The sequence below is a fragment of the Athene cunicularia genome, assembly GCF_003259725.1.
Source record: "Athene cunicularia isolate RWA chromosome 7 unlocalized genomic scaffold, athCun1 chr7_part1, whole genome shotgun sequence".
NCBI lineage: Eukaryota > Metazoa > Chordata > Aves > Strigiformes > Strigidae > Athene > Athene cunicularia.
Window position 1 is genome coordinate 19,117,878 of NW_020799107.1, and position 25,653 is coordinate 19,143,530.

The 25,653-nt window shown below is 36.4% G+C and overlaps 1 protein-coding gene across 3 annotated transcripts in view; it reads left to right on the top strand.

The window, feature by feature from the left end:
* The window catches only part of KCNH7 (potassium voltage-gated channel subfamily H member 7), a 234,127-nt gene extending 213,121 nt beyond the window's left edge, over positions 1-21,006 (top strand). For all 3 annotated transcript variants that reach the window (XM_026852304.1, XM_026852302.1, XM_026852303.1), the window contains 4 exons: positions 9,661-9,924; positions 14,915-15,083; positions 18,281-18,473; positions 19,615-21,006. In XM_026852304.1, coding sequence (XP_026708105.1) covers positions 9,661-9,924; positions 14,915-15,083; positions 18,281-18,473; positions 19,615-19,881 — 893 coding nt within the window. In that variant the 3' untranslated portion in view covers positions 19,882-21,006. The remainder of the gene's footprint in view (positions 1-9,660; positions 9,925-14,914; positions 15,084-18,280; positions 18,474-19,614) is intronic.
* The last annotated feature ends 4,647 nt before the right edge of the window (positions 21,007-25,653 follow it).

Consider the following 25,653-nt stretch of genomic DNA (forward strand, 5'->3'; position numbering starts at 1 on the left):
AAGAGAAGAGAAGAGAAGAGAAGAGAAGAGAAGAGAAGAGAAGAGAAGAGAAGAGAAGAGAAGAGAAGAGAAGAGAAGAGAAGAGAAGAGAAGAGAAGAGAAGAGAAGAGAAGAGAAGAGAAGAGAAGAGAAGAGAAGAGAAGAGAAGAGAAGAGAAGAGAAGAGAAGAGAAGAGAAGAGAAGAGAAGAGAAGAGAAGAGAAGAGAAGAGAAGAGAAGAGAAGAGAAGAGAAGAGAAGAGAAGAGAAGAGAAGAGAAGAGAAGAGAAGAGAAGAGAAGAGAAGAGAAGAGAAGAGAAGAGAAGAGAAGAGAAGAGAAGAGAAGAGAAGAGAAGAGAAGAGAAGAGAAGAGAAGAGAAGAGAAGAGAAGAGAAGAGAAGAGAAGAGAAGAGAAGAGAAGAGAAGAGAAGAGAAGAGAAGAGAAGAGAAGAGAAGAGAAGAGAAGAGAAGAGAAGAGAAGAGAAGAGAAGAGAAGAGAAGAGAAGAGAAGAGAAGAGAAGAGAAGAGAAGAGAAGAGAAGAGAAGAGAAGAGAAGAGAAGAGAAGAGAAGAGAAGAGAAGAGAAGAGAAGAGAAGAGAAGAGAAGAGAAGAGAAGAGAAGAGAAGAGAAGAGAAGAGAAGAGAAGAGAAGAGAAGAGAAGAGAAGAGAAGAGAAGAGAAGAGAAGAGAAGAGAAGAGAAGAGAAGAGAAGAGAAGAGAAGAGAAGAGAAGAGAAGAGAAGAGAAGAGAAGAGAAGAGAAGAGAAGAGAAGAGAAGAGAAGAGAAGAGAAGAGAAGAGAAGAGAAGAGAAGAGAAGAGAAGAGAAGAGAAGAGAAGAGAAGAGAAGAGAAGAGAAGAGAAGAGAAGAGAAGAGAAGAGAAGAGAAGAGAAGAGAAGAGAAGAGAAGAGAAGAGAAGAGAAGAGAAGAGAAGAGAAGAGAAGAGAAGAGAAGAGAAGAGAAGAGAAGAGAAGAGAAGAGAAGAGAAGAGAAGAGAAGAGAAGAGAAGAGAAGAGAAGAGAAGAGAAGAGAAGAGAAGAGAAGAGAAGAGAAGAGAAGAGAAGAGAATTCTAAGCTTGATGGGAGAGCTGCTTTGACCTTTGCCATTAATCCCTTCTGAGGTGCAAGTTTATAATACTTTGTTTCTGATTTTTTAAATATAGAATCTTTCCTGAAGAATAAATCAAGAATTGTCCTTCCATTATTAACTGATTACTATTAAGGTTGATACAAAGCCAGACAAAGCAAAGAAAATTCAGAGATAAGGTTGTCACTCCATCCCTAATTTATCTCATTGTACTAAAAATGGAACAAAAGAACAAAGAAGGACTGCGTACTCACTTCAACTTTGAAATTCTTGGCTTTTTAAATGTGTCTCAAATTCAGTTATTCAAAACTAGCTCCTTTCTTAGTCCATTTAAAAAAAAAAAAAAAAAAAAAAAAAAAAAAAAAAAAAAAAAAAAAAAAAAAAAAAGGAACATGGATCCTTATGGAAAAAATACCCAGTCTTTAGTCCAGGATGGTGGGGGGAGTTTTCAGTATCTTCTGCTATTCCCTATTTCCAGAACCATCCAAACTGTCATGTCTTAGAGAGAAAACACAACAAAGGACATACTAACTTATCAAACTCTCACAAGCGGCACTGAGACAGAGTAATTCAAATGACTCTCTCCAGTATAGTCCATTTCCTCCACCATCACTATCCAACCTACTGTAACATTTCAGCAAAATTGCCAGGACTTGTCTCAATGATGGAATTTCACTAGTTTTTATCTTCAGGGTCCCCAGTGAAGACCTAGGAGCTCTCAAATTAGGAATGAAATTGGAATTAGAGGAATCTTCTACTATTAAAAACAGTCACAGAAAAATAAGAACTTTAAAACTTTTTACTACAGAGAAGAGAAAATGCTTTTCCTAAAAATAACACCAGTAACCTACTTTTCCTAGGAATATGAATCTTCTTGCATGAGTTTCTAGACAGACGTCATTTTTCCTTGGTATTAGTCAATTACCACACACATATATGACAGCACATTTTGTAAGTAGGGGGTCCTAAAGGTAGGTGGGAAATTTGAAGGGAAACATAATGAGTAGAAGTGAGGCAGAAGGAGAAAAACAAGCATGTGCTGAAGAATATAAGGATTTCCACACCACAGGTTTCAGGAACCATTGTAAATCTTTGGCATTGTTTCAAATGTTGAGGTCTGACAGGTCTACAGCCATCCACTCTCCCAAGGTGATGAACAAGGACTTACAGATACACAAATCCATGTACCAGGTGGAACTCTAGAAAAATTTGTTCTACTTAGCTTAAGAAATGTCTCAAGAAATGTGTGTGCACCTTTAAGACCTCTTGTCTCTGCCATGTTCTGAAAAAGGCCAAGCTTTGATAGAACTGTACCTGTTTCAAAAGATTATTTTTAAACCAAAAAATCTCTGATGGAAAGAATCTATTTTGACTTGTTCTTTGTTTCACCTAAGTTCTGCTGGATATTATGTAGAAGGGCATAACTATATGTGATGTTCACAAAAGCAAAATCTGTAGTAATGTAGCCAGTCCTCATCATAAAAATCTGGCACTGTTGCTAAATTAAATAATATGTCATGACTTCAGTGTTCATTACATTGCTCTTTTTTATTTCTAAAATTTATAATCCTGTGGTCCTCAAATGTGAAGAAATATCTTCATCACTGAGTAGGCACTGTGTGCTTTACTACTTCCCCTAATTATAACTGAAAAGCTGCAAATGTAACCACAAAAATGTTTCCATTTTTAAGTAAATCCTAGTGCAATGAACCATCGGAATACTATACAACTATTTAGATTAACAAAAGCAAATTAACTGTATGTGTAAAGCAGCCTTTATATTAATGCTCTCACTGTACTAAGCATTATTACTATATGTGATTTATAAATAGTTCTGTTCAGATTCTTGCTACACAAAACACACTGCAGATTTTAAGAGTACAGCTTGTTTTCAGAGCTTTAGGACCAACTAGTTCTCCTGACTGTACCAATTTCTATTTTTTCAGCTAGCTTTTCCAATATGTTTTGGAAAACATTTAGTTCTGAACTTCTCAGGCTACTCAATAAACATTTTGCACAGCTTTCAAACTACTTTTTCTTTCATGCACACTAACTTTGTGATTTTTTGCATACAGTTTTCATGCATTAAAAGCCTTCCAAAATGTAGGTAATTTTTCTAGTACTAATAATTAGACATTCTGTTAACTTGAACAGTGCTATAATCATGAAATGATGTTTCACCAAGGAGCGAGAAAAACCTCCAGAGATACTAATTTTTGTTCTCTTATCACTTCAGGTTGTTATAAGGTTTTTATGATTAAACTTTCCTTAGAAGTTTTTGCTTTTTTCTGTACTGCTTTGTCCTCAGGGATGTATTGGTAATGTGCAAATGTTGGAGCAAGCCATGCTTTCAGTAGGCATTCAAAAATTTTTATGAAGGCAGCACTTCTCAATTTCCCTGATCACCAGTCATGACCTGAGATGATCATGATGGCAGTAGAAGACTGTCCTGACAACAGACAAATTTCTCTTCAGCTGAAAAATGGTAAATTACTTTGTCCGAGTCGTTCATTTTCTGGAATGGACTTTCAGATGATCTTTCCTGGGACATGTTCCCTGTCAGGACATGTGTTGAGGCTGGTTTTGACAAACATCTAGATGTCACAATATGCAGCATCAGAACTCTGAGGCTGAGTGGAGGCCAAGTTGTTTCTGAGAGACAAGAGCATAAGCGCTAAAGCTCAAGATTTATAAATGTCTTATGTTTGTTTAAGCAAATTCACAGTAATTATAGCACTTTCTGATATTTGAGAAGGGTTAAATATCTCTATAGATAAGGCCAAAATCAGTTTTCAGACAATTTTTCTGGTAGCAAAGGTGAAATAGCTATCATATCAAATGTTGCCCACAAAATGAAGTCTAGAATTTTATCTATTGCTTGTCATGCATTTGTAAAGATTGTGGGCATCATGTCCTTCTCCCATTGGAAAATAAATCCACTGAAGTTCTCATACTGTTTCCCAGAAGACTGACTGTAAATCAGTACCATTTTTTTCTCTGAAGATTTTAAATTCACTAAAATTAATCAATAAAGAGTTAACAGAACATATGAATTAAAAATCCATTCTGAAGTCTGTCAGTGGAAGGTCTGTATGAATGTAATTTTCAAGTAAAAATATTAATTGCAGATTGGGTTAAGAGACCCAGTCTGAAAGACCCAAGTCAAAGAAAGGATGGCAACAGGAACAAGTGTCAGACATCTTGCCTGTGGATTTCATTGTTATAACAGATTTTAAAGGAATACAAATTACTATAACTTTTTCTTTTATCCTTAAATATGTGAAAAATATGACAAAAAGGTACATCTTCACCATAGCAACAGTTATGTACTGAATGACCAGACGCTGGATCACTTTTCATTTTCATGTTTACAAGCAGTTAGCTTCCTCCTTTTTGATATTCTTCCATTATCTGGTCTATCAGAAGGCATTCAGCTATTCCTAGCAATACACTCCATACCAGTCACATTCAACTAAGTATGAAGCAAACACTAAGGAAAAAGAATTAGGAACATTTTAATTAGCAGTTTTAATAATCCTGAAGTCCCTGATTGGCATTCTATAGAGTAGTTTAGCCTGCATATAATGAGTAGACTTCTCCAGAATCACCTCTCATTATATATTGGTCCTGCTCCACAGTACCAGTAATTTTTGAAATTACATAATTATTAAGTATGGATTATATTGTTTTTATATCACTAAGTGAAAAACAGTGATTTCAGGAATTAGGATTACCATTTTCCTTGACTGATTTTATGCTGCTCATCAGTGTTCAAATTACACATCAACAGCTTTAGATTTTTTGACATCTTTGAAATTTGCACTTTTTCAATCCTGTTTGTGGTGTTGTATTTAACATACTATCTAAAATGGTTGGTCACTGACTTTTCATTCCAAATATTTGCTGTTCATAGTGCATGGGTAGGCACATAAGGCATTTTTCTGCTCTCTGACAAGGCATATGACATTTTGAACTAAAGAACATATAACAAACAGTTATGATGCACATGCACAAATACATACAAATACAATAGTCATGATCGCAAGCACAAATACAGGCTGGGTGAAGAGTGGATTGAAATCAGCCCTGAGGAAAAGGATGTGGAGGTAGTAGTGAATAGAAAACTGACTGTGAGCCAGCAATGTGTGCTCACAGCCCAGACAGCCAACCATCTCCTGGTCTATGTTAAGAGAAGTTTGGCCAGCAGGTTGAGTGAGGGGATTCTCTCATCTACTCTGCTCTTGTGAGACCCCACCTGGAGCACTGTGTCCAGACCTGCTCAAGCGGGTCCAGAGGAGGCCACAAAGATGATCAGGGGGCTGGAGCACCTCCCCTGTGAGGACAGGCTGAGAGAGTCGGGACTGTTCAGCCTAAAGAGAAGGCTCCAGGCAGACCTTATAGTGACCTTCCAGTACTTAAAGGGGGCTACAGGAAAACTGGGGAGGGACTCTTTATGAGGGAGTGTAGTGATAGGATGAGAGGTAATGGTTTTAAACTCACAGAGGGTAGATTTATCTGAGATATAAGGAATAAATTCTTTCCTGTGAGGGTGGTGAGGCACTGGCACAGGTTGCCCAGAGAAGCTGTGGCTGCCCCCTCCCTGGCAGTGTTCAAGGCCAGGTTGGACGGGGCTGTGAGCAACCTGGGATAGTGGAAGGTGTCCCTGGAACTAGTTGATATTTAAGGTTGCTTCCAACCCAAACCATTGTATGATTCTATGATGACTAGCACATACTTTGTTCATACATAGGAAAGGCAGATTGACCACCACAGGAATATTTGTGAATATCACATAAGAAAGAGCTAATAACAGTTGAACCAAAATACTTGCTGGGAACCTGAAGATCTGCAGACCTTTTGAACATGCAACAATTCCTCCTTCCAGGTCACAGTGTGCATTTCTCGTTACCAAGGGACATACCTGTTGTAGTGTAAAATAATATGGTAGGGTTTTCCAAAGGAAAGGAAAGATGTCATGTCTGCTGAACAGATTCGTGGTTATGCAGATCATGTTAATGAGGAGTATTATCTTTTTTTATGGTTTGGGATATAAATTGCTTTCTGCAGGGGTGAAGAAGTCTTTCATCTCATTTCCTGCACAAAATTGAATTTGTCTAGGCATATTATGGAACTTTTATTGGATGGCTGAAAAAGGGAGTAAAAATTTACCACTTTCTGAAACACTAGGCTACATAGCTATTCTGATTAAATATGACAAATTCCAGTTAATGAAATTACAGCAGTATTAAACAATGATGCTTCACATGCAATATATTACTGACACTCTCATCAATATTGTTTGCAGCAGACTAATACATTAAGAGAAAATATGTCTAGATCACGCAGGCTACCATTGTCTGAATAATGCAAAATTTCAGTACTATGGGCTGACGATAGCACACAAAAGAAACTTGTTTGATCTCTGGTAACCACCCCACCAAGGTGGATTTTATGCCAGTACTTCTGTGAGTCTGTGACATAGCTATAATATTCCATTGCCCTCATGACAACTCCGTTTCTTCCCTTCTCTTGCCAGTGCAAGTGCAAAAAGCAGGACACAAACCTTCTAATAATTACTGTGAAGATTTTCGAATTTCCAGACAGCAAAAGTCAGAGGACATTGCCTGTAAACTTGACAGGCATCAAAAACACGTAACAGGCTAAAAAAAGTCCCACAAAGGTATAAATGATGTTTGTACGTGTTTGGTAAAGCAGGAAGTTACAAAATAATCATCTTCAGCAAAACATATTTTCTAGCAAACAGAAGCAGAAAGTGAAACTCACCTTACTGGAAAAGGAAGGAGGAAGCACTAGGATGACGGGTTTTTTTTAATAATTACATTTATTTTGGAAACAGAAGAGAAAGAAGAGAAACCTTTTGAAACCTGGAGTCTGTGTGATAGAAAGTGAACTCATCCATCCATATATACACAGATAGAAAACTCTTCTCTTCTGGAAAATTCATTCCAAACCAATGGCTGGATTTCATTACAAAAGGAGGGACAAACTGGAGAAATTCACTCTGAATAAAGCACTACTTAGATATTATTTCTAACATATTTCCACTGAGCTACAGAGGCACTGCTAAGCTGTTGAGCTAAGGTACAGAGTTTGCACCATCATCAGGTCAACAAATGCAGTTTCTGTTTTAATTCCTACTCTAGGTGCAGGGTGTCACAGGATTATTCTCTAGACAGAAGACTCTTTAGCATTAAATAAGAATCTTTTAAAAGGAAAACAGCTTTAGACTCTCTGAATGTAGCCAGATGGTTAGCAGATAAAGCAATGACAGTAAATCCAAAGATGCATATTTTGAAATAGATCAGCCGATGAACAAATCTTCCTTGATCTCAATAGGCAGGACCCTACATTCAACAGATCTCCACTTTCCTTCTAATGCCAATGAGCACATTATAACTGGACAGCATTTGGAAAAGAATATGTTTGGTTTTCTGATACTGATGGAGGCTAAATGCAGGACTATCTATTGAATTACCCAGTTTTACAAAAGTGTAATTGTTAGCAGAATCTGGCCTCTTGTTGCTAGATATTTTAGTATACTGTGAATATGACAGATAAGACAGTCTGCTATACTTCAGCTGCTATACATTTTTTTTCATTAGAGTTTCAACGACCTCCTCTTAAAATTAGTCCACTGATTGATTTGTATTCCACAGGGTGCTCATTACAGCTACCGTTAGTGCACAAAATCCTATGAACATAAAAAAATTACCCTAAAAAATGGCAATTTCAAGCTTTCATTAGAAGGTCTTTTTCATAGTTTGAAGTCAGTCAAGCAGTAAGCAATTAAGACAATTTACTGTAGCATGACCATATGTATTTCACCATATTCCCACAAGAAAAGCCATGGGAGACATCTACATTAGAATTTTCTTATGAAGCTTTCTTTTGGTTTTGTACCATTTTGAAGATGGGATTGCAGAGAACATTGTACTTGACTCTTCAGTCTGAGCATCCCCCAAGAGCTTTAGACACTGCCAGTCCATTTGCATATCAGATTATCACCAGTACTACTTATAGCTAGTGATCCTGCTTAACAGAAGCCAAATAAAGTCACTTCAGTCCACGGTTGTGTTAATTGTCCTTGGAGATTCTAGAGGGTACAGTTACAGGAGGCCTGCTTTAGTATTGGTTTTATTCTGTTCACCATTACCTGGCCTCACTGCTCACAGATGTTTGGACCCCTGCAGAATGCTCTCTACAGATACTGCATTCTCTTTATGTGCAGATAAAGACGATTAGATGAGGCCACAGTTTCATTTCTTTATAGCGACCAGAAAACAGAGAAGAAACCTAGGGAATATACTAAATGTTGTATTAACTACTGCTGTAGGCTGTAAAGACTACAGACATTCCAGAACTATGTTGATTAGTAATTAGCACAAAGCAGATGGGAAATCATGCTGTCTCCCCAGGAAGTTAATGCAAACTAGTTACAGTATTTATATGTTGTTGAGACTACCCTGCTAAAATGTGTTTTAAATAAATAGCAGAACAGGAATTATCTTGACATTTCAGTTAAAAATAGGTAAAACCAAATATTGAATTGTAAATTAGCTTCCAGTTTATGCTGAAAAGAAACCAGGAGTTTTCTATATTCATAAATTATTATTCTTGAGTTTAAATCCTATTTAATTTTTACAGTGTGCTTTTAAAGGCTTCAAATCTAGTTTTATTTGCCACTTCTTAAGAGGACTGAATCTTCTGTTTCTCACTACAGACCTTGAATGCAATTAATGAAAGATTCATTCTCAACTTGGTTGGTACTCTGCTATCATATATATCACAGCATGTTGTGTACCCTTCTTATTCAAAAGACTGGATGGTCAGAGAATTGCAATTATTTCTAACGTAACTAAGTAAGGAGCTACTTTGGAAAGTTGTTTTGAGATGATCCCACAAAGACAGACAAGGAACTCCCTTCTCTGGTACTGATAGGGTTTCTCTCTACCATATCAATCCTAAATATGTTTGACAGTAATGAGTGTGGAGAAATACACTCTCTATTTAGGTGGGCCCAGACATTTTGAGTGGTTGATTAATACATTTGCCTTTTCTGGGGAAAGAATCAGCAAAGATGCTCTTATGTGGGCATAAGTTCAGTAAGTTGTTCTGATACCGAGTCTGACATCCATGGCTGTTAACCTGTTAAGTCTGTGAGAAATGCTCAAGAATGTGAGAAATTGGAAGAGGAAATGAAATAATAAATTATTTTTTAAAAACTTTCAAACATAAAGCTTTCTCAAATCTCATCCTCACCTGGAAAAATCAGTGAGTAAACAGGTGAGCTATGTTGGATAAAACCTTTGCTGCTTTCATATAAGCAAATTTTTGCATAATGAGTAATGGTTTAGGGACTACAGATCCTTGATACATATATGCAAATGTCTTTTAGAACTTCAAAGGAGATATAAATCTTCTCTGATACAGGAATCAAAAAGGGTTTAAAGTGATTTATTCCAATAGACAGTGAACCTCCTAACTGATGTAATAATCATCTCCATCCTCAGACCACAATAAACTATAACACAATTTCATGAACTCCATATTATTGTACACAATTATTTCTGTTTAACAGATTATTTCAAAGAGAATGATCAGAATGATCCTGAACCCTCAGGAGACACCACCAGATACTATCAATCTATTAAGAAACACTTTGAGGAGAAAAAAAGCGAGTCATCATCTTTTGTGTCCTCCACTGAAGATGAGCAAAAGCCCCTGTTCTCTGGGATAGCTGATTACCCATCTGTAACAGAGAAAACCACAGAGGTGGACTTTGAAGAAATGGTTCATGACACAGAAGAAACTCTTACTGACAAAAGAAGCAATTCTTGCAAAGGTAATCTAGTTGCTATTTTGTAAAGTCTGAGTAGACATCTTTTTAGTCTGATTATCAAAAATAATTTTCTGAATGGTTATATTGATTCTTTATATAACATTTACTTTTGTGTTTCCTGTAAATTTCACAAGAAAAAATATTTTAGATCAAAAATTATCATTTCTCAAGAGGATTAATGTAGTTTTGATACACTGGCTGTGGCACTGGATTACAGAACTTCCAAAAGGCTATTCCAGGCTTTGTTAATAAATCGTCTTGTAACTGAACTGCATTAGGAAAGTCATTCAAACAAACTCCTTAAAATTGTCAACTGGTAGTGGATTGAGTGCCCATGGATGAAAACTGCACTCAAAGCAGTAAAGAATCTCTCAAAGGATGTTTGATATGCCAAGGTTGGGTGACAGTGAAAAATCCTAGATAATGAGAGCTAGATAAAACTGGTGATAGTTGCACATGCACACAAAAGATTTTTTCAGGTAACTAGTTTTATTTCAGGCACAATGAATATTAAGTGAAAATAATTTGGAATATCTTGAAAGAACGTTATCCCATTTTGCTGCACACATTGGTTAAAAGGAGTGCCAACACATCACACAGAATAAATTCTGACTTTCATAAGTGAAACACAAGAACAAAGATTTGAGCTTTTCTACATGACAAATAAACTATTAAGCAATCTCAGTTACTTTTACATAGAGTTAAATCACATAATTAAAATTACATCTAATATACTAAAATATTTTCTCAGTGATGTGAAAGGAAATTAATGAAAAGCCCCAGATTTTGTAAATTTCGTAAATATATAATTTAAAAATTGTTAAAAGTTTTGTTTCTTTTAGTTTGAAGGCAAGAATTACATATTTACTATTTAATAATATTTTTCCCCAGCAGTTTGTTTCTATTAAGGCAATTTAACCATTTAACCATCATTCCATAAACTTCAGGCTTTTAAGCCATAGTTTTATGGATTAATCAGAAAAAACAATGTATTTTTTTTAGATTTCAGAGGTATGAATATGTGAAGTCTGGTCTCGTCATGTTAGGGCTATATAAAACTGCACCACATAAACTTTTTGCATACATACAGCAATTTGGAAGCTTACCTTTCCCCTGCCAATAGCCAGAAATGTGTCCTTGCAGCTATAGCAACGTTTTCCAAGGCAACCTATTGCAGATTTTATTTGAGCTAAATTTAGCATGTCTAAAGGTTACGTATTTTGATTAAGACCACACTCTTTTTTCCACTTTGTAATCTAGCATTTCTGGTAATGTATGTGAAAGCTCATTACCTTTCTTGCAACTTTCATAAAAACTTCAGGGTCAGTAAAAACAGATCAGCTTTGATTGTTACATGTTTTAAACTAAATTCTTACCCCTGGTTTTAATTAGAGATTCATTATAACTCACCATAAAAATAATTATAAACATAATGAAATTTTGAAATAAACTCTGCTTATATGTATGTATATTCATGATCATATATTATGGTACCTTACAAGTCTTGAATATAAATGCACTTGTATAAAGCTACTTCAATTCATTGCCGCTGTGACTGATACATATTTAATTATATTTAGTTTTGTTTTAAGCTTTGGTCATTACAGTTGATGAATGGAAAGACTATTAATAATGTATTGTATAATGTGAGCAGAAACTGCACAAACTTCTCACATAATACTAAAATGCAACTCTTAGCATTAAAACATATGGCTCTCTTGAGAAGACATCACAATTTTTCTGGAGCTGATAATCTATATATTGTGGAAAAAAGCTATTTTCTATTTTAATTTGGTCGGGTTTGGGTCTTTAAGATTGATTCTTGAATTGTTCAAGTGAATCAAGTTATATGTCTATTGATTTGGTTCTCAGTCTAGGATTCTTCAAGCCCTGGAAGACCATAGTTGGCTACAAATTTGTAACTTCTACTGGGCTTTTCTGGGGATACTTATGTATGTGGAAGTACCTGAAAAGGTGCTTAGAACAGTGCAATACCATATATTGTATTAACATGCTTATAGTGTATGAACTTATTTTATAATTTGAGTGCCTATTCATCTGCTTTGTCACAAATTACGTGTTTATTGTAATAGTCTACAAATATGTATTTCTATATGGGACAAAAACCAGCTATGATTTCCCTGGCATTTAAAAATATGTGATTTTATTGAATGATTTATTGTGTAAAATAACCAGCAACTTGTTTTTTACAGGACATTAATAAGCAGTGAAATGTATGTCCTATACTTTGAGTTTCTGCTCCTGAAATTCACTGCTTAAAAGTAAATCCACTGGATTTACAACATCCATTGCACCCACACCCATAGCTTAAAATTTTACCCCTGAATTTGTTATAGTCTTCTCCCTTCACTTTGCTGAGAGCCTTCCAGCTTCCTTGGACACTGCCATGTGTGCCTCCTAAAACCAAATTACATCCTTCTCTGACACTGTTTGCCTCTTTCCTTCTGTTGGCTTAAGTGGCTAGGAAGCTGAACCGGTTTCTGTGTAGCCAAGATGAAACCTCTTTCCCCTTCCTTCTGCTCAGTGCATAAAATCAGTTATAGGTCATGTCACATGAAATTCAAACACTCTCTACAGCTCCAAGCTCCAGGAAACCTTCTACCACCTGCTACCAAAGATCAGATAATGCAGTAAGCACCTTTGATATAAAAGAGAAGCAAGTCTCCTTCTCTACTTGAAGTCATGTACTGAGAGCTCCCCTTCCTGGCTAAATCTGCTTGAAATACTAAATCTGAGTAGCCCCCCCCCCCATTTCTTTACTTAGAGCAACACTGCTCAGAGATGTGTTTGAAAAGGATTAGCTAATAGCATTTGGACAAACCTCTCACATGTCACCCACACTGTGGGTTTTTTTTCTCTTTTCTTTGAAACATGGCTCTGGCTGCTATGGTTGCTTAGAAAAATTTCACAAGTGTGAAATGAATGTAACCTATGCTGAGTTATCAGCATGCAGTGCCAAGAAAAGTGTTAGGAGAAGCTCTGAGCAAACCATTCAAGGACTGCTGGGGGATGTGGGATTCAAATCCAACTGCTCATACAACAGAGGCTGACACCTTATAAGCAGTCAAGAATTTTGTCCAGCTGTATGTTGAAGCAGCAGCCTGAGCGCAGTAAGAACTTTTAACGCATTCTGTAACTTCAAGTAGTTAAATAATTACAAATATAACCCTAATGGCAGTTGTACTGAACAGGTGTTAAAGTTTTAGCAGCCTTTTTTATCACAGCAGAGGAGAATCTGGGTGGTACTGAGCAATTTTTGACTGCGTGACAACAGATTCACTCAAAGTAACAAAGGCTTGAGGCGGGGAGGGGAGTAGATGTAGAAAAAGCACTGTTCATCCTAAATATGTCACCCACAGCCTCTGCAAAGCTCACAGCAAGATCTTCATTCTGTATCGGATAAGGATATGTGCAACTAATATATCCCATGATAAATTATTTGTAACTTTTCACCAACTTGGTCAACAGGAGAAACAGCCTAGAGCCAGGATAATTAGTAAATGCACAGAGGCGTAAATTAAACAGTTTGAAAGGGGAAGGATAAATATCTCAAACCAGAAATCCAACCAAAAGGAAGGAGTGTCCCTGAGTTCTGTATGGGTAGTAAGGCGCAGTGTTTTGTCACAGAGATCCAAGTACTGGGAGGGACAAGAGGGATGGAGTTTGAGCACAGAAGATACAGGGTGAGACCTGGAGTAGTCATCATCATGGTTTTTTTACAAAGAGCTGGAGATAAACAAATAAATATGACTCAAAGTGTGTGTTTTTATATACTTTATATATTGTATATAATAAATGTAAGAATTATAAAGGAAACTAAATTCAGCAAGCTAGCTGAAACTCTGAAGTAAGATCTTAATTATGCAATTGGGCTTTTTTTAGCTTGAAATAAATTTATTTTCTCTATCTTAATCCAAAATTTTACCTGTAGTTTAAACAGGGAAAAAGAAAAAAAAATACTATTTACCATGAAGCTTTATTTAATATTAAAGTGATCTCTGATTGACCCAGTAATGCTGAATATTTCATTCTTTTAGGATTCACAAATTATTAAACAAAATGAACGGGCACCTTTCACCCCATAGTACTGTAAGAGTCTCTGAGACATGCTTTACACTATGATATAAAGGTTGGGTCGGAGACTAGTGATGCTAAAAGCTACATCAATGAAAATCAATTTCCTTTTTGAAAATAATAACAAGTATTCCTTTGCAAGCAGTATGAGCTGCATTATATGGCCTCTGTCTCAGAGAAAACATATTATACTTCACCAACCTTGTTAAGACTAGCAGCATTACAATTATTGGTAAGAAAGGCAGCTAGCTGAGATCTGGAGACTTTTTCTAGAGGGGTCATTCCAACACACTGTAATGCATGCCCAGTGCTGTAAGTGCAATGCAGCAAGGTCTCCTTTTACACCAAAAAGCTAAACAGTAAATACAATTCAACAGCACATTAAAGAGCAAGAGAAGAGGGTTTAAAGCAGATCTCTCAAACACAGAAAGACATTCAAGTACATCCCTTAATGCACTTAGGTTAGAACAAGTATTTCTTATTTTAATGAACAATGAATTGCTAAAAAAAACCCAAAACAAAAACAAACAAACCAACCTTGAAAAAATTGGGGCTTCATTGGTAAAATAATAGAAACAAAACTAAAGAAATAGGAGCCATTCAGTGTCAGAACTCTGATGATACTAACTAGACAAAGTTGCTTGTTTCTCACAGCTTCAAAATGTTAGCATGTTGCTATTGTTAGGTTAGAGTTTTATGATTTATGGATGTGACCACTTTTATCTCTCCTTAAATAGTAGTAAGGAACAAAGAGAGTTGTTCAGTCAGTGTGCCAGCATGCCAATTTGACTTTCAAGGTTTTGAGAAACACTAGTAAGTGGGATGCTTGAGGGGTGCCAGCCCCTCTCTAACAGCATGTATATGAAACTAAACTTTTATATGGTTTGTTCTTCATCAGATATCACTGATAAAAGAGACTGGGAGCAGGAGAACATCCAGGAGTACCAGGACTCCCCAACTCAGTCAGCATTACCCCATGTTACATGGGGCATCTGTGAAACTGAAAGTGACTTTATATATGGGGAAGTGGAGAATCGATTAGATTTACTTCAAGAACAACTCAACAGGTAAAAACAGAGATATGACCAAAAGAAAGATATGCGTGAGAGAGTACATAATACAACTGATATTAACAATGCTACAGGAGGAATGAACTTGCGCAGGAAGTTTCCAAAGCATTCAGATCTTCAGAAGCTGAAAAGTACAAAAATATGCCTGATGGGAATATCACTTTGTTGTCTACGTGTATTCCGAGGAGCCTAAATATCACCTAAATTCAGTCTTCCAGATTCTCGGAAAAACCTATTCTGGGAATGCTAGGTACAAAATTTTTAATTCATTCCAGAATATTCATGTCACTTACATCTAGGTACCCACATTAGCTGCTCTGAATTGCCTTGCAGAAGAGCCTTTTGCCCTGATTCATTGAAGAAGCTGTAGTGGAACACCTAAACTTGTTACATTTAAATTTTGCCTCACCCAGAATGCTGTTCCTTTAACAGTGATTCCTAGATATTTACATGTCCACAAAATGACAATTTTCAGTATCTTTAATATCTGAAGAACTTTCCTGCCTTGTTTAAAAAAGATAAATTCCCTTTTTGATATATTAACTTACTTTGCAACTGTCTCTATAATAAGTAAGACATGGGAGTATGCAAAGGCAAAATACTTATACCTGTTACAACAGAAAACAGATGCTTTCTTTGTCAGAATCCATTATTACCTTTGCATGATAAAATATCCCTTCTCTCTTTTGCTCTCTGATATGTTACTCTTTGCTGGCAGCTAAGCAGCATAGCTTATAGCATCTTAAAATTATGGTCACAGAATTCTGATCCATCCTACACTGTAATTTACCATGTAATTTTAAATTGCCCTATGCTCAGCTCTGTGGCTTTTTTATTATTTTCACTCTGCAATTCCATTATTTTCAATATTTCTCCATGACAAACACTATGACACGTACTCAGCCCTAATTATACTTTCGTAGCTCTTTGTTGGCATTGTGTTGTATATTTTAGCAATCAGTTTAAAGCCAGGTTAACTGCATATCATTTCCTTCATCTGCCATAAGCCAATCAAACCATAGTAGTTTTCATTTCTGAATACTATATAGTACATTAAAAAGACATTTTTAACATGTAAGCCTAAATTGCTGTAATTTCTAATGGCAGTAAAGTTGTGTAATCTAAGCAACTGTAAATGTCACATAACTAAACAACTTCATATTCCCATCAACAGTGTGTAATCTTTACATTTTTTCCTGAAATCTTAAGCTCTTGAAACTGATGTTATATTTCAAATTTACCCATAGTTTTATCAAATTCTTATGCAAGTTCTCAGTATTTTGAGTGAGAAAATATCATTGTTGCTGATAAACTAAGATTTCAATTATTATGGATTTTATGAAATCATTTTATTCTTTAATTCTTCTCATGTTTTTAAAGCTTTTCATGCTTTCAGGATTTTGGGCCTTGCTGGGTCTTCTATGAATGTAAAGGACAATATTACAATATTCTGTACTGCTTATGTCAGATCTGACTTGCTGGATTAAAAAGCTGGGTCACTTCTTTCTGACCTTTTCCATCACAAGTTAGAGGCTTGCATAACATTCAAATTATTAAATGGATATAGAAGGCTGGAAAGCCACTGTACAATATGTCCCTAGAGCTCTGCTTATCCTGTTTAAGCAATGGGAATTTCATAGAGTCTGTGTTCCAAGCATCTAAGGTTGTCCTGTTTGTTCATCTTTCGGTGGCATGACATGGACTTGCACTAAATTTTGGAGAAAGGAGGGAGAAGTTATATATGCAATGAGGATGAATAAAGACAATCAGAGGTACTCTTTGATTTGAAGTACCGGGAAACTCCCATCAACTGCTAACAAAGTAAGAAGGGAGCAATTTTAGAGTTAATTCAAAGACAATCGTTGATGCAAGTCCTCCAATGCTAAACCCCTTTTATTCACTGAGATGTTAAGGCCCATGTTTAGCAGATGGAAGGTCTCTGGATGGTGGCATGCTGCTGCAGTGTTTTCCCCCGTGGCACCCACATCATGCTTGTGTGAGATCATGACATTTGCAAATAACAAAGAACTCAAGGAAGCTGAACAAGAGAGCAAGCAGTGCATGACTGACTGTAACCTCCAGGTTTGGGCCTTTCCTTATGAGAGCTGATGCCACAAAACCAACTTCTCCCGATAAAGGAAGAAAAAACATCCTAAATACCCTTTGGGCATGTCTTTTGGATTAATTTAGTAGGTGATTTTATAAATAAATGACACAGGCAACAGACAACTCCAACGTGATAAAAAAAATAATACCAAAGAGTGAAGCACCTGGTGAAAGCAAAAAACTGTCAGCACAGGATCAATTTTGCTGCTGTAGGGAGCCCAAGTAGCAACATTCACAATATCAAAGGCTGCTGGCAAAGATTTGTTTACTCTGTCAGGAGATGAGTTGCAATACAGAAGGCTGTATATCTGTGTTACAGTCTGTCATAGCATGTTCTGTAGCCTTCCAGCAGCTGGGGAGGCACAATAGGCATTACCTATTGCTGAGTTTGTCACAGATCTTGGCGAGACCATTTGAAAATCATTTCAGTGCTATGGAATTCTAAGTATGAACATAAGTACCGCAAGTGTTTCAGAAGTCATGTACAAATTTATGAAGAGAGGGGAAAAAAAAAGTAATTTTCAGAAACTGCTGATATTAATTCTGAGGCCTGGGTTAAGTCTGAATAAATTTTCGCAGCAGGGAGACTTGGGCTGTTGGGTTTTTTAATGATCTTGAAAGGATTTTTCTAACAGTGGAAAAACACAAATGTGGTTTTCTGCTTGTTTCAGTGCATTGTATTAGCACTGAGAATGTCAGAATTGTCAGATACCTCATTCTCAGCCACTACAAATCCATTTAGTTACAATGAAGACAGTACCCAGCTAATTTCAACCAAAGACCTGGTACCTCGTGTTACGTTTCGTTGCAAACATATAAGGGACCGTAATGAACTCCTTAATGTAGCAAAAAGATCAGAGACAAGCATGCAGATACGTTCTGCAATGGAAAGGGACCGGCAGCAAGCTTTGAAAGGGCTCAGTACTCCCTCTTCTGTTCTTTCCTGTTTAAGACATGGCCATGTCACAACAAGCAATAGGTTGCTTTACTAATAAACTGCAGGTCCCTCTTGAATACATCTCTAATCAGTATGTTAAAACACACCTATTCCTAACCACGAGTGAACTGATTTTGTGTTACTTCTCTAGACTTGAATCCCAAATGACTGCTGATATCCAAACCATCCTGCAGCTTCTGCAAAGGCAGTCAACTCTCATTCCACCTGCCTACAGTATGGTGACAGCAGGTGCAGAGTATCAACAGCCAGCAACCCAGGTGATACAAAAGCTTCAGCCTGCAGCATCAATTAAAACAGAAAGAAGTTTCAGTCCTTCATCTCAGGTATGTACCTCTCAAAATCAAAAGAGGTTTGCTAATCTTTTTAGCTTATGATGGAAGAAATGCATACCAATCTAGGTGCTCATTCACCATTTTAAGGAATATGAAATTATTATTTTGACCTAGCACCTCCACAGTGGACTTAGATACTACAGTTTCAGAGACCACATTTTCTATGAGGGTTGTAGAGGTCCATACAATGATCTCATAATCAGACTGATTTACTTAAATATCATGCTCTACACAAAAAGTTAGAAGAAATGATAAATGCTAGACATGGCTGTAAACCACAAATACTTTCCAGCATCTGACCTGCTTGTGTGGGTGCATCTGCCATAGGTTCCATTCATAAAGTCCTGAGAAGCACCATGACTATGTTTTCCTCAAGGTACAGGTCAGACAACTCCAGCTGATGCAGCACGATGGTTATACCCATGGGATGGGCTAAAACCATTCTTTATGTCCAGTCCCTTGCTACTGGTGGAAATATGAACATACAGAGTTGTGACATATCTGCACTTCCCAATACATATTTGCCAGCACAGTAAGTCCAACATACCCAGAAAGCATCAGTTTAGACTCAAAGATTATCAGGGCAGCGAATGCACAGCAGTAGTTTTCAGAAGCGTAAAACCACTGTGCGTATACCTGCACAAAACATATACACATATCTTTGAACAGAAATATGGCCACCCTCTGAAAATATCAGCAGGTGCACTGCACGCTTCACACAAATTGTGAGTTTAAAAGAACTGACTGCTGAGACCAGATTCCAAATGTTTATAATGTTCAGAATGATGCAGTTCCAGAGTTATGATCTGAAACAAAACTGCAAATTGAAGAATGTTGAAATCCATACTCTTAAACTGGGTCTCAAGAATATTCAGTCCTTCAGAAAGGGCTGTTCATATGTGTATCTTGATGTCATATGAGCAAGTCTGAGGAGGGGACAAGATATCCAGGCTTTTACTATTAATCAACAAAATTGCATTCAATTATATTAAATCAAATGCGGTACCATGTAAAAATATTTCAGTACACTGCTTAACCAGCAACCATCTGAATGTGCTAATTTTGAGCAGAACAAGATCACGGAAATGACTGATTTAATTATTGCCATCTTGTTTCTTCTCCTCCCTTCCAGTGTCCTGAATTTCTAGACCTTGAAAAATCAAAACTTAAATCCAAAGAATCCCTCTCAAGTGGAGTGCATCTTAACACAGCCTCAGAAGACAACCTGGCTTCTTTTTTAGATCAAGAACATGACCAGTCTGTAGAGTGTCCCCCACAGCATTGTAAAACTTATCTCCAGCCAGTTAGGCACCCTTCCTTGCCAGAATCTTCACTAAGCACTGTAGGAATCTTGAGTCTTCATAGGCATGTTTCTGATCCTGGTCTTCCTGGGAAATAATACTTTTATACTATTACTTCACATAAAAATGTAAGTGCTTTTAATGGCCGTTTTTCCTTTTTTATGTATTTAAATTCTCTATACTTGACTCAGGGGCTACAAGGAATATACCATTATATGCAAAAGTACTGTATATTTTCCTAAATCTGAAGCTTGTAAGGTAAAGTTGAGCAGTTCTGATGTAAAAATATATATATATATATATATATATACACACACACACACACTAACTGTATGTTCCAAATGTAAAACTGCCAGCATTCTCAAGGCACCTTATATTTTTATTTTTTTTTTTAAATAACATGCATGTTCTGAAATTACAGTTTACATTGCATGGAGATTACCACTTACTGCTGTCATGGAAATAGTATTTTATTGTGGCTATGTCTTCAGATCAAATAGGAGACCAATAACAATAATTCACATAGAAAAAAACTCCTACCTGATCAAGCTAAAATTCAAGCAAAATCTTCTTCTAGCTCATTTTTGAAATTTGATTTATCTTTCTTGTAGTGAGGTTTTTTTACAATAAATCACAATGATTCTGAATCTAGAGAAAGAATAAGGTAACCAAGTCTTCTAAGTTTAAAACAATTAGGACAGAGAAACTAGCCAAATCAGCTGAAGTAGGGCAATATTTTAACAGACAGGAAAACTCTGCCACATGCTGAAAAGTATCACCATAGGTCGCATCCACAAAGCTGCATTAACTGAATAATCTTTTTCCACTACATTAAAAAAAAAATAAAAAAAATTTCATCGTAGAAGTTAGCTGTCATGAGCAGGCAGGTACTCTTCATCTGTCACACAAACATAATCAAATGCAATAAATCTAATTTCTATATAATACAGAAGACTGTGTTCCTTTTGTTCTAAGCAAATTATTAGAAATCTGTTTAATTAAAAAATACACAGTTTTGTTTTATAATTATTAAGATGATTGCTTGCAGTTATTTTTTTTTACTTACTGGCCCCTCTACAATAATCCTATAGGGTATAGATGTATGTGGACACACATACACCACGCACACATTCCTGTATGTGTGCATGTGTGTATTTTATATATGTACATATGTGTGTATGTATGTGTGTATATATTTATTTTTATATATACACATACACACAAGTGTGTGTATATACCTACACCTACGTGTAGGAGTATAGATATAGATATATATATATGTATATATGTAAAATCACTTTCAGGAACAATTGTAAATTTTCTTATTACAAAAACAAGTAAGCTTAGCTTGTGTCCAAAGCTGACTACATTAGAATAAAATGATTTAAGGTCCTTAGGCTTTAAATACAGTATGTACTGTATGTGCATAATGCTTTGTGAATACTTAGATTTAATTTTATTAAAATATTATTCTGCTTCAAATGTTGTGTTTATTTTAGAAGGAACTAACCTTTTTATTACTGTTTTTAAATATTTAAGAGTGTGCAAATTATTTTCTAATTTAAAGCTTTAATGTGAAATTGCTCTAGGAAGAGAACAGGTTTCAGAAAAGCATGGAACCCATTTAGTGGTGGAGCAGTTAAATTTTAGCTAAAACCAAATTAAACCCTCTGTTCTAAACCAGTGCTAGAGAGTAATGAAATAGTGGTTGACCCTCGCATTAATAAGTACATGTATAGTATGTTGGGGTCAGAATGACACATAACACTTTTAGTCATACACAGCCAGTAGCTAAACCCAAGGTGGCTGAAACTTCTCTCATTTAAAATTAGTGTGTTTTGAGCTATTGAGGAAGGCTGTGCTTTACCTTTGCATATAAAGATACAAAAATCAATTAACTGAATACCTTTGTAGTGAAAAGAGAAACCAACCCTTCCCATACAAGATCAAATTTTCTTTTGCCTCATGCTACTGTTGATTGTTGAAAGGTCCAAATGCTACAACATGCTGACTGTTCTTACTTCTACCATGACAACGGGAGGTCTGCACTGCTTAGTGCCTTGCAGGATCAGATCCTAGGTGACAGCATCATTACACCAGTCAGAATCTCCGCCTGCATATACTCCACTGAAACAGGAGTGCTGAATAGCAAAGTGAAATAGCTTCTGCTTTTATTTTTTTAGAATAGCAAGCATTAACAACTTCTGCTCTATCTCAGTCTAGTAACTAATATTAATGTCTGTTAGAACAAGCTAGCACATTTTCTAAAAAAGTATTTGTGGTTATGCTACATTTGGAAGAGTCTGGTATAAATTTAAAATAAAATTAATGAAAAAGGTATCATGCATGAGCATTGCTTTACAAAATGCATTTTGTCCAATTTCATCGCTTGGTATTTCACATTAATGCAAAGACACTGAGCAAAACAGGTGGACTGGGGAAGGAGCATTTGAAAAGATGAAAAGCGACAACTATTTCAGTTAGTCCAAGTGAAAAAAAAGCTCCATCCTTTACTCTTTTTTTTTTTTTTTTTTTCCTCAAAGAGGCTTTGTTCCTTCCCTTTTCTTTGTCTGTATTTATCAAGAAAAAAAATTCTCAAATGAGGGCAACTAAGGGAGACTTTTCAAAGTTATGGAGATTCTAAGCTCACTAGACATCTACCAATGAATGAAGAAACAAAACATGGAAGATGACAACTTGGCAATACTCTAGCTGCCCCTTCCTTGCTAAAAGATCTGCTTTCACAGATACCTTTTTTTCCTGCTGAGGTACAGTGAAGCACATGAAGACCCACTGCTTCAAGATTTTTTTTTTTCTTCTAGAGACAGGTACAAACCATTATTTTGGAAAATGTTTCAATTTTCTAAACAGCAAAAACTGTCCCTCTTATTTTGGGGTTTGGTTTTTTTCAGGGGGAAATGCTCCTTTTAAACCCAGTTTCTGACTTGATAGAAATGGGTCTGTGTTAGCCAAAGCAAGCCGGGAATAATGTAAGGGTTGCGTACCCACACATCACAACACACATCTGTAACATATCCATAGAGACTTTCAGGACTTTAGGAGTAAGTTTTGGTCTTGCTTGATCTTAGGAAGACTCATCTTGGCTATTTAAAACCTGTGGCTAAAAATATATGTAAATTGTAAGCTTACATAGATACAGAGAAGTATCCTGGGAATTCAAGAATAGCTCATGTAGCTGAAGTATCACAGCAACTGGGACAATCACTCCCAATGTGAGAGTTGAGATAGTACATACCTGCAGAGCTCTTCATGAAGTTCATTACCTTCTACCAGCTATGGACCTAGTTCAGTGTTTAAAGCAGACAATAGATTGTGATGTTTTTCAATGTTTAAGCTGTGCAGCAACATGCACCATTTTGCATGTGCACAAATCTACGTGCACAGATTTACAGTAATATACACATCACATGCCTTGACCTACCTAACTCTGCTGTTTCCAGGAAGCCTGTTACCAATTGCATGCTATTCCCTCCCTTCATGTTCCCACTTTGTTCACTCAGCAAACACGTTTTCTGGTCTCCTATCTCACAGCTGCTGTTCACAGATGAACCCTTTCCTGCTGCAGATTGTGTCCTAGCAATCTCCTCTCTGGTGAGTGCAGGTCACTCATCAGGGCTTCTGCATGACTCACCAATATTATAAGTAACATACAAAAAGCTGAAAAACTTTGCATGGTCTTTGGCTGCTTGCTTAGGTGAAGCAACAAGTTTTGCTCACAAATTGTGCGCCCTCACCTTTGAGAGCTGCTGAGCTGACCTGGACACAAATATAATAGTGGGCAACTGCAATAGCAGCATAGAATTAGGCATGATTCCTTGAATGAAAGTTGTATTAACACACCACCCGCAGATTAGAAATTCCGATGTTTCTATACTCTTCTGTTAAGTATTCTTACACTGTGAACAGATGTCTCTGCTAATATTTAAGGTTAGACTCTTCATATGTTGGCTTAAATCAGAAATAATTCATTCCAGTGGAGCCAGCAGTTATATGTTAACACATTTTTCATCACACTGTCTAGTTGGCATCTCCTCGCCATTCATCTACAGGTTCTCTCTGTATTTTCATACAGAATTTCTGTGGCATCAATAGTATAGTGGCATTTTCAATACTATTGAGATAGTGCAAAAATTTATTAAAGAAAACCTAATAATTTTTCTCCACAAAAACATCTGCACAGATTCTTCAAACGCGCCACTTAAGCATGATATATTCCAAGCTAATTGTACCAAGAAATAAAACATAGCAGTTTGTAACTCATTGGTACATTGCCATCTTTAAATACTTGTCATTAAATACTTTTTACATTTAGGGGCAGTATTATAGACATTTTCCTCTATCTTACATTTTTCAGACTCTCAAATTGATGGTATTTTGTCACAGCTAAAGCAAATGACATCTAAAGGGCTACAATTTCCAATTCTTCATTCCTGTAGAGCAATATAATTATATTCATCCCCTGGAATTGACTAAAATCCACTAAAAGTTTAATTAGAGAAATGATGGAAATGAATAGAGTATTTTTAAAAAATCATTATTAATTATTCTGACATCGTACATGATTTTAGCATCTTCTGAGTGTTATGCGTGAAGTTCTGTCATGTTTTGTTAATTAAGAGATTAGGCACAATAAATTTCGAGGTAGCAAAGACTTAACTGACTGAAACCCAAAAAACTGAAAGTTGCTGCTTCCAATGAATGACACTGATTCTAGCTAATGACAAAGCTATTGTAAGACAGTCTTCTTTGGAAAAACTGTTAGATTAACTTCATCTGTGGACACACCAAGCATGACTCACACTTCCTAGTTATTTAAGGTTAAAAAAAAAAAAAGCCTGCATAAACTGACATTGAATGCTGATGCATGAAGCAGAAAAATCTGTTCTGCTCAATATAATCGTTTTTTTAGTTTTTTCATTTAGACAGGATTGTAGAACAGAGTAAGTCTATTCTTCTAGCATTCTTTCAACCTATACAAAACCAAGCTATTAAAAAAGCTTTAGGAAAACATAGGATATCCATAAGAGCTCAAGGATAAGCCTCATAGCCTGAAATAAACAGTAGATATCAAACTTTAAGATCTTCTAACATCCTAATCCTTTACAGAAGGTTAGTGAAGACAAGCCTAATGGAAAATGAACTCCAGTTCAAACATTAGCATTTACTTTGAGTTTTGAAACCTCTAGTTGCCAGGTATTTTCAAGAATGAGAAAGTGGTGGCCCAGCAGATGAGATGCATAAACTCACACAGGGGGTCTTACATTCAAGGAGGCAGTTGGAAGCAACCAACCACCCCTCTTCAGTTCCAATTCTCAATCTTCTCTTTCTCTGAGACTGACATTTCTGTCAAGCAACACTTCTCACCGAGCTGTGCTACCACATACAGGCTATACATTCACTGCATTGTATCGGTTGCAGAATAAGGAACTTCACTTGCAGGAAACTGCTGCCAAATTAATATTGTGCTATCCTTGGTCAAGTCCAGATTAACTCTGTTCAAGTCAAAGAGATAGCTGCTCTCCACTTCTTGACAAGCAGACATTGCAGATTCAGTGTGCTGCACTAAGGGCACTGAAGTGACCAGCAAATCAGGAAACACTAACCTAGTGCCTATATTCACTAAGAGAAGCAACTACAAAGTGAATTAATAAGGGTCTGATAAGCAAGGTCAGTGAGCTGAAGCTAGTGGTTTGTGGGGTTGGTTGAGTTTTGGTTTAGGGTTGGGGTTTTTTTTCTGATTTTGGTTTGTTTTTAAACTGTAATTTGTGACACTTTATTCAAACCCACACCATTACTTGCAGCTGCTCCAAATAGTTGCAATCATGCACTGAATAAAGTTGGGGGGGGGT